Here is a 9,841-nt window from a genome sequence, read left to right as displayed (position 1 = left end):
AGGAATGCAGTCACCTGAAGGCTTACCCAGGGCTAGAAGATCCACTTCTAGGCCCCTTTGAGTAGCTATTGACAGAGGCCTCAGTTACTTGCTGGCTGTGGCCAGAGATATTGTCTCTTTTCAATTTGGGCCTCTCCATAGGGCTGCTTGTGACATGGTATCTGGCTTTCCCAAGATAAGTTATCCCAGAAAGAGAGAGAGATAGTGAGCGTGTGTGCGCACAACCAAAACTGAAGCCCCAATGTCTTAATAACCTAATCTCAGAAGTGGCATACCATCACTTGTACAGTGTTCTTCTATTCGTTATCCAGACTAATTCTAATTAAGTGTGGAGGGGAAGATCTGCACAAGAACATGAGTACTAGGAGGCAGCGATCACTGGGGCCACCTTGGAGACTAGCTACCACATGAACCTATGTATTAATTGACAGCAAAACCAAAGAGCGTGGAACTATTGTAAATAACTTTAAAACATAATAACTTCACTGTATGTCTCTAGTGGGGTATATACTCTAAGGAAAATATTTTTGAAACAATACCTTTAAAGGTTTTCAGTAACCATTATGTTGATATTGTTCTTCTGTATGTGTATTGGGGGATAAAGCAAATGAGTCACCATCTTGGTGGTTTGGGGACTTGGAATTTCCAGTGTAGGAGAAATGAAATATAGCTATAATATTGATGAGACAATATAAAACTCCTATACTCCTACGTCTGATTTGGAAATATCAGTATGAACTCTTTTTTTTTTTTTTTTTTTTTGCTGTACGCGGGCCTCTTACTGTTGTGGTCTCTCCCGTTGGCGGAGCACAGGCTCCGGACGCGCAGGCTCAGTGGCCATGGCTCACGGGCCCAGCCGCCCCGCGGCATGTGGGATCTTCCCAGACCGGGGCACGACCCCGTGTCCCCTGCATCGGCAGGCGGACTCTCAACCACTGCACCACCAGGGAAGCCCTAGTATGAACTCTTTTTTAAAAAATACATTTCCTAGCCTTGTCCATTGAAAAATGTAGAAACAATCCCATGTGAATGAGCACCCTACCGCCTGCATTGTGTTCAGTAAATTCTAAAGGCTGATTCCAGCTTTGAGCCTGTAACATCTGCTTACACCATAAGCAATGAAGATACCAAAGACCTTCGAAGAATTGTCAAGAAAAGACTCAGGATCTAACTTAAAATGGCTCCCACTAAAAACAGAAAAAAATTAAAGGCTCCCACTAGTCAAAGTGGGACATTTTTGATATCAATAAAAATAATAGGGGCTTCCCTGGTGGCGCAATGGTTGAGAGTCCGCCTGCCGATGCAGGGGACACGGGTTCGTGCCCCGGTCCGGGAAGATCCCACATGCCACGGAGCGGCTGGGCCCGTGAGCCATGGCCACTGAGCCTGCACGTCCGGAGCCTGTGCTCCGCAACGGGAGAGGCCACAACATTGAGAGAACTGCGTACCGCACAAAAAAAAAAAATGATTTCATTAAATCTGTAACTCCTTGGGCTGAAGAGCAAAGGAGCAGGAAATGCTCTGTTGAATAATTCTTAAGGAGGGAGGATGGACAAAAAAAAAAAAAAAAAAAAAAAAAAAAGAGAATCAAGCATTTATTCAATGTGCCTTTTCTCTACAAACTGTATCTTAGATAATGGTTGATAAGGGACAGTCTCTCTTTAGAGAAATATTACTACCAATAAATGAGAAGTAATAGTAGAGTGAGAATACCACTATTTTCTAAAATCCTAACGAAAAAAAATGGACTAAAGCAATGATTATCAGTGCCTGTGAATATCACAGAAAGGAAGACAACCTGACAGCATTTGCTTCCATGGGAAAATATACCAACTATGAAACGATTGAACTTGACTGTGATCAAGATTCTAGATCTAACTGCTGTTTTACAGGAAATATATGGGACAATTTGTTAAACAGCAACAAAATCCAGACGGTGGAAAACTTTATAGGGCAGACAACTCAGCTTCTTCAACAAATAAATTGCAAGGGAAAAAATGTGAAAAGAAAGGTGGGAGGGTAGGAAGAACTAGAAATTTTTTTTTTTTTTGGCTGCATTGTATCTTCGCTGCTGCATGAGAGCTTTCCCTAGTTGAAGCTAGCAGAGGCTACTCTTCATTGCGGTGCACGGGCTCTAGGTTTCAGTAGTTGTGGCACACGGGCTTAGTTGCTCCGCAGCATATGGGATCTTCCCAGCAGGGCTCGAACCCATGTCCCCTGCATTGGCAGGTAGATTCTTAACCACTGCACCACCAGGGAAGTCCAGGAAGAACTAGAAATTTTAAAAGATGTAAGTGATATTAGCCAGCTGCAATATGTGGATATTATTTGGCTCCTGATTTGAATAAACAAACTAATAATACTATTTATCAGATAACTGGGGGATTTTGAACACTCACTAGGTAGTTGATGATATTAAGGAATTACTGTTAATAAGGAATTTTTTAGTGTAATAATGTCATTGTGGTTATGTTTACAAAGAATCTTTATCCTTTGGTCAGTGGTTCACAAATTTTATTGTGCATTAGAATTACTTGAGTACTTGTTAAAACACAGATTTCTAGGCTCCCAACCCTAGAAATTCTCATTCAGTGGGTCTAGGGTGGGTCTTGAGAACTCACATTTCTAACAAGTTTCCAGGTGATGCTGAGGCTTGTGACCCAAGGACCACACTGTAAAAATCACTGCTGTATAAATACATGCTAAAACAACGCATATGAAATAATACACTGTCTGGGGTTCACGTCATATCTGGTGGGTGGTGATGTGGATATAAAAAAACAAGGTTTTCAGTTGATAACTGAAGCTTGGTGATGAGTATACGGAGTTTCATCATACTATTCTCGCTACATGTGCCTATGTGTAAAGTTTTCCATAATTAGAAGTTAAAATTTAAATAAAATATAAATTTTACAAAAATAAATAAGCCAAATGATTAACTCTAATATTTACTGTATTCATATGTTTAAAGTATATATTTAAATCATATATATATTAATTTGGAAATACTATTTTTTCAATTCTACATTTCTCAAAAACTGTCAAATATTTTACATGCACCTTTCTCATGGTTGTATTTATTATCACTAGTGTGCTTTTTTGAGCCATTTAGCAGCCTTCTAGAATGCATCAAGACCTTGGCCTAAGTTATTTAAGAAATAGAACTTTTCAACTCTGCATTTAATGCTGTCTCTGTAAATTTTCACCCAAGTCACAGCTATCCATTGCCTAATGTTAAGACAGTTTGTTGTGTTCACTTGTCTTGGTGCAGAGTATTATTCATGTCTTCTACAATATAACCACTTAAAAATAGTTTTATTGTTTCTAGATTTTTTGATGATGGCCATTCTGACTGGTGTGAGATGATATCTCATTGTAGTTTTGATTTGCATTTCTCTAATGATTAATGATGTTGAGCATTCTTTCATGTGTTTGTTGGCAGTCTGTATATCTTCTTTGGAGAAATGTCTATTTAGGTCTTCTGCCCATTTTTGGATTGGGTTGTTTATTTTAAAAAAAAAAAAAGTTTTATTTATAAGCCATCTCTTTAAAAGAGTTGTTTACACTTCCAACACTTTAAAGTTCTAACGCCCAAGGACAGTTGCTGAGTCTGTGTTAAATTTCTGTGCTTCATTTGTACCGATTCTTTGAGGTCAATATTACAAAACTAGCATCGCTCAAAGTAATTTCAGGCTACTGTGTCATCCATTCCCAAACAGTATTTTGTGATTCAAAGTAAAACAAATGAGTGTTCTGCCTATGTTTTCCTCTAAGAGTTTGATAGTTTCTGGCCTTACATTTAGGTCTTTAATCCATTTTGAGCTTATTTTTGTGTATGGTGTTAGGGAGTGATCTAATCCAAAAATGGGCAGAAGACCTAAATAGACATTTCTCCAAAGAAGATATACAGACTGCCAACGAACACATGGAGGAATGCTCAACATCATTAATCATTAGAGAAATGCAAATCAAAGCTACAATGAGATATCATCTCACACCAGTCAGAATGGCCATCATCAAAAAATCTAGAAACAATAAATGCTGGAGAGGGTGTGGAGAAAAGGGAACACTCTTGCACTGCTGATGGGAATGTGAATTGGTACAGCCACTATGGAGAACAGTATGGAGGTTCCTTAAAAAACTACAAATAGTACTACCATATGACCCAGCAACCCCACTACTGGGCATATACGCTGAGAAAACCATAATTCAAAAAGAGTCATGTACCAAAATGTTCATTGCAGCTCTATTTACAATAGCCAGGAGATGGAAACAACCTAAGTGTCCATCATCGGATGAATGGATAAAGAAGATGTGGCATATATATACAATGGAATATTTCTCAGCCATAAAAAGAAACGAAATTGAGCTATTTGTAATGAGGTGGATGGACCTAGAGTCTGTCATACAGAGTGAAGTAAGTCAGAAAGAGAAAGACAAGTACCGTATGCTAACACATATATATGGAATCTAAGAAAAAAAAAATGTCATGAAGAACCTAGCAGTAAGACAGGAGAATGTCTTAGAGAATGGACTTGAGGATATGGGGAGGGGGAAGGGTAAGCTGTGACAAAGCGAGAGAGTGGCATGGACATATATACACTACCAAACATAAAATAGATAGCTAGTGGGAAGCAGCCGCATAGCACAGGGAGATCAGCTCAGTGATTTGTGACCACCTAGAGGGGTGGGATAGGGAGGGTGGGAGGGAGGGAGATGCAAGAAGGAAGAGATATGGGAATATATGTATATGTATAACTGATTCACTTTGTTATAAAGCAGAAATTAGCACACCATTGTAAAGCACTTATACTCCAATAAAGATGTAAAAAAAAAAAAAAAAAAAGAAAAGTAAAACAAATGAGAGAAAGCTGTAGTATCAGAGACTTTATAGGTACTCTGACAACCCCTGAAGTCAGAAACATAGTGATTCTTGATCAGAATTTCCCATTTTATCTCCTTTGACACTTTAGGAACACTATTTGCTTTTGAAAAACAGGCCAGGCTGATTTATATCAGTGAAGGGAGAAGTCTGAGGCCTGGCGTGCCCTTGGCCTGAACAAGACATCATCTTCACTCTGACACTGTCTTTCTTGGTTTCTTCTTCAAGTTCATTGTTTTTCTTGATGCTGGGAGTCAGCAGGATACAAGAGAGTCCTGGCCCTCATAGGGTTCTAAAGAAGCATTTATCAACACATCATTCTCATGAAGTCAAGGTGTTCTTTAGTCCCCTTTATTCCCATTTATACACCAAATTTATTGAGTGCCTTTATCTTTGGCACAAGAAATACAGGTGAACAAGGCAGGTATGATTGCTGACCACCGCTCATAGATCTTTTGGAAGGAGATACACAAAAATTAGCAAACAAATTCATAATATAGTCGTACAATATGCAAAATATTTAAAATACATTATGGCATTCATTCTTCACAGCATTCCTGGGAGCACAATATATTTTCCCCTTTCCATAGGCAAGGCCATAAAATTTAGTCTGTAATGTCTAGGCCAAAAGATCTATGAGGGGCAGTCAGGAATCATACCTGTCTTGTTCACCTGTATCTCTAGTGCCAAAGATAAAGGCACTCAATAAATTTGCTGTATAAATGGGGATAAAGGGACTAAAGAACACCTTGACTCCATGAGAATGATAATTGTTGATAAATGCATCTTTAGAATACTGTAATATAGAAGTGTATCAATTCTCAGAGGCAGAAAATATTTATATGTACCTGAAAATATAAATATTTTATATTACAAGTAATTTATAAAGAAACGTATTGTTCTGAGAACACTATGTCTGAAATACCTAACTAAATACCTTGCAGAATGAAACTGTTCTGTGGACAGACTGTGGAATCGTTCTCATCCCAGAGGAAAGGTGAAAAGCAGGGTCCAAATCTTATCTGCACAATTTACTAGGGAGTAAGTTTTGGGCAAGTCTAGCCCCCGCTCGACACAACTAGAGAAAAGCCCACATGCAGCAACAAAGACCCAGTGCAGCCATAAATAAATAAATAAATAAATAAATTTATTTTTTTTTAAAAAAGAATTTTTTGACTCACTCATATTCTCCCTTTTTTTCTCTTTCTCTTCACCCACTCTTGCTGATCCTTACTACCATTTGTCTTTGTTTCTTTAAGATTCCCAACCAGGAAAATATCTGCTGCAGCTCTGTACCAACTGGAGACCAGTCCCTGTCCTATATCCATGGCCTCCCCAGGAGAAACCTTAGAGATTGGTCCTTAGAACAGATGGCAAGGGGCAGCTCTGACCAACCCAATGTGTGTATCCTAAGAGTTGTTGGGCTGTTTTCTATTGTGGTTGAAGGGATATTATTTGTTGACTGTGTATTTTGATGTGAAACAGATAATAATAAGGTCTGAGCATGGACTGGTGGACACCACACTCCATATGTCCCATCAGCTTTCAAGGAAGCTTCCCTGAGGAGTTCACAGGCAAACCTCAAATGATTCCCCTGAGCATTGCATCTTACTTCCCCCTTCCTCCTCCCAGATCCAATGGGTCTCTAAGATTTGTTATTCTAAATTCTCATATAATCAAAAAATTATTTTGTAAAAGACAGATGATACACGTTAAGGAGCCTTCTAACAGAGCATGTACTCTGAAATGATTTCCTTCTTTTCTTCTCCTAAAGAAAAAGGTCCTGAGATGTTGTAAACTAATGAATATACCCAGACTGAATACTTACTTTGAAGTGTTAAGTGTTCTTTCCTGTTCCTTTTAGGACAAGGCTTAAAAGTGGACGCTTTGTCCGGAGCCTGTGCTCCGCAAATGGGAGACGCGGCCCAAAAAACAAAAAAAAAAAAAAAAAAAAAAAAAAAAAGTGGACGCTTTGATACCAGCCCAACTAGGCTTCCTCTTCCTTGTTATTAGCGTTTAGTCATTTTGTTTTAGAGCCCTGTTAATTTGTTATTACTGTTGTTGTTTCAGGATATTGGCCAGAGGCCAAGTGGAACAACAAGTGGAACAACAAAAGACACTTTTCTTCTTGCTGGTCAGAAGAGAACTCAAGCCATGCCTTTTGAGTTCTGGCTTATTAGACAAGCTTCAGAAAGAGCTGAAGATCCTGTCTCTTCAGGATTTCTTCTCCAATCTCAGCTGAGCCGCCTCTTCTTCAGGCTTGAGGTCCCTCTGCAGTTACCAACAGTCAGGATCGTTTGCCTGCGATTTTCTGGGAGGGGACATCCTTTAATGGTATGACCATCTTTTTATTTTAAGTGTGGGTTCCTTTTGTTTACTTGACTTGTACCCACCAGAGTAATAGAATTAAAAGGTAAGTTTCTTTCTTGAAAATAACCTTTACTATTGACCCATAAGATACAAAGCATATTTATATTCATATGTGGAAATCTCTAGTCAGATAAGACCCAAATAGAAAACAGATTTAGGTCTCAGCCTTGTTTAATTTCTCTTTAAAGGGTTTCCTGTCCAAACTTTCATTGTCTGCTCTTAACACCATTGGGATATTTACAGAATCAAGATAATGGGCCCACCTGAGTCTATTTACAAGCTCATCAGTCTATAGGCTCTGAGGTTAGAATGGAGAACTTATCGAAGATGTATCATGACAGTTCCTAGAGAGTTAAGAGGTGGGAGGTATCTTTGAAATATAATTCACCACCATCATTTCACTGAGTAGGAAACTGAAACCCAGAGGGGTTAAGGAACTTGCTCAGGGCACCCAGAGAATTAATAGTAGACCCAGGACAGAGATAAAGGCTCCCCAAAGATGAGACCAGGGTTCTTTCTCTGAGCACTGCACTTCCCAAGCTCACATTGTGAGTGAATACAAAGCATAGTCCAAGTGTAACCAAATTCTGGGAGCTAAAGGAAAATATCCTAAAATAGGAAGAAATAATACCAATGGATAAATCATTTGTGAGCATGTGTTGATGGAAAATCAGGCCAAAACCAATCTCATAGGGCTAATCTGAGGATTTAGTAGTAAAATAAATGCAAATTACCTGGTCTCATGTTTAGCATTTAGTAGGTACTCAAATAAATGTTAGTTCTATCTCCTGCCCATCCCTTATCTGTGAAAATAGAATCAGTTGTATATTTATGAGACGTATTTAGCAATACAATATCAACCTATTAGTACAAACTCTCTGAATCTTCAGTTCAAGCCAATTCTCCAGCCTGAGATCTAGTTTCTATCAGGACCTTATCTGGCTTCCTGTCCCCCTGCTACGCCCTCTACTGCCCTGGAGTTGTCTGCCCACCAGACCAGAGTCCCTAGCATGTCATCCAGCCCAGCAGTGGAAATGATGACATTCTTTTAGTCCTTTCCTATGTAAAAAAAAAAAAAAAGTCTTGAGTTTTTCACCTAGGTAAATAAGGCCTTGCCCTTAACTAATCTGACTATATCTGTTGAATATATCTATGTAAGAGATGTGTGTGAGAGAGAGAAGCTAGACGCTAGGTTATGCTACTGTAACAAATTGCCCCAAAGTTTCAGTGGCTTAAAACAATAAAAGTTTATTTTTCATAATGAGTCCACCCCAGGCTCTTCTCAGTACCATCATCATCTTAGCTCCAAACCCATGCTGATGAAGCATCCACTCTGTAGGACTTTTGGATGTGATGGCAGAGGGGAAAAAGAGAGACCTGGAGGGTATCATGTCAGCAGTTTAATCCTCAGCCCAGAAGTAGCACATGTCACTTCTGCTCACAACTCACTGGCCAGAACTGGTCATCACCCTACTCAACCACAAGACAACCAGGAAGTATTATTTTACCGTACGTCCAGAAGGGAAAATAAAAGGAATAGTTGATAAAAAAGCACTAATAATTATTATATTTTAAAACCTGTTATTAACAGTTTTAATGCTAAAACTTTTCCAAATACATTTTATCTCAGCAGGCATCTTCTTTCCCCTACATGTAAATTAAATGAGGATGTTCTATTTGATATTTAATTTTCAGGTGAATTATGAAAAGCTACTCTGGTTTTTAAAAGTTGCAGCTTCAGATGATCCACAGCAAAACAAAAGAGTTGAGGACAGCAAGGTGAAAGAAACTCAGGGTGGTAGGCATCAAAGGTACTTTTCTCCCTTTTTGTGGGCATAATGTTTGTAGACTTCAAGAGCTGGCAGGGATTGTGGAGGTCGTACACTCGAAAACTTCACCTAATGCAGAATCACTTTGCTCTTCACCAACAGTTGGCTTCTGCTTATAGTTTTTTTTCTCTCTTGTACACAGGCCAGCATAGAAAGTTATTTGCAACAATTACCAGCTTCTTAACTTCAAGCATGTGTCTTTTTTATGAAGTTGCCATGTGAAAATGAAAAACCTCATTATGAAATAAGAAATGAGTGTATACCGGGGCAGAGCTCCAGTTCATACAGTATGATTCCAGAAATATGTTTGGGCAGTGAACTCCTGGGTTACAGGCACTAGCAGAGAAAAGTTTGAGGTACAGAAATCAAAAATTCCTTCACATAATCTCAAAGGAAAGAAATGACTCAGTGTAAAAATAGGATGTGAGGAATAGCATTAGAAATGAGGCACAGTAAAGCATGATAGTCTCTGTGTTCTCCACGAAAAATGACAAAGTGCAGTGGTTAGGAGCATAACTTCCATTGACAGAAGCCTGGGCTCAATTCCTGTGTCTGCCCATTAGTGGCTCTGCAACATTTGGCTGGTCACTTACCCTCTCTGTGCTTCCATTCCCCAACTGTAAAATGGGAACAATGATCGATTTCCCTTCACTTCATAGATTTGTAAGAGGAACTGAGTTAGTCAATGCAAAGTTCTTAAAAATAGTACCTGATAGATAGTAAGTGCTATATAAGTGTTTTTTACTATTTTAAACTATCC

The 9,841-nt window shown here is 38.9% G+C and overlaps 1 protein-coding gene across 1 annotated transcript in view; it reads left to right on the top strand.

Annotated features, from left to right (window-relative positions):
* The window catches only part of CUNH1orf87 (chromosome unknown C1orf87 homolog), a 114,853-nt gene that overhangs the window by 29,476 nt on the left and 75,536 nt on the right, over positions 1 to 9,841 (top strand). Inside the window, 5 exon segments of the mRNA XM_007462579.1 lie at positions 6,142 to 6,282; positions 6,953 to 7,011; positions 7,013 to 7,080; positions 7,083 to 7,216; positions 8,948 to 9,063. Of these exon segments, the coding sequence (XP_007462641.1) occupies positions 6,142 to 6,282; positions 6,953 to 7,011; positions 7,013 to 7,080; positions 7,083 to 7,216; positions 8,948 to 9,063 (518 nt within the window).

The sequence above is a fragment of the Lipotes vexillifer genome, unplaced genomic scaffold (assembly GCF_000442215.2).
Source record: "Lipotes vexillifer unplaced genomic scaffold, Lipotes_vexillifer_v1.1 scaffold54, whole genome shotgun sequence".
NCBI lineage: Eukaryota > Metazoa > Chordata > Mammalia > Artiodactyla > Lipotidae > Lipotes > Lipotes vexillifer.
Note: the sequence above shows the minus strand (reverse complement) of the source record. Positions and strands in the feature narration are given on the sequence as shown.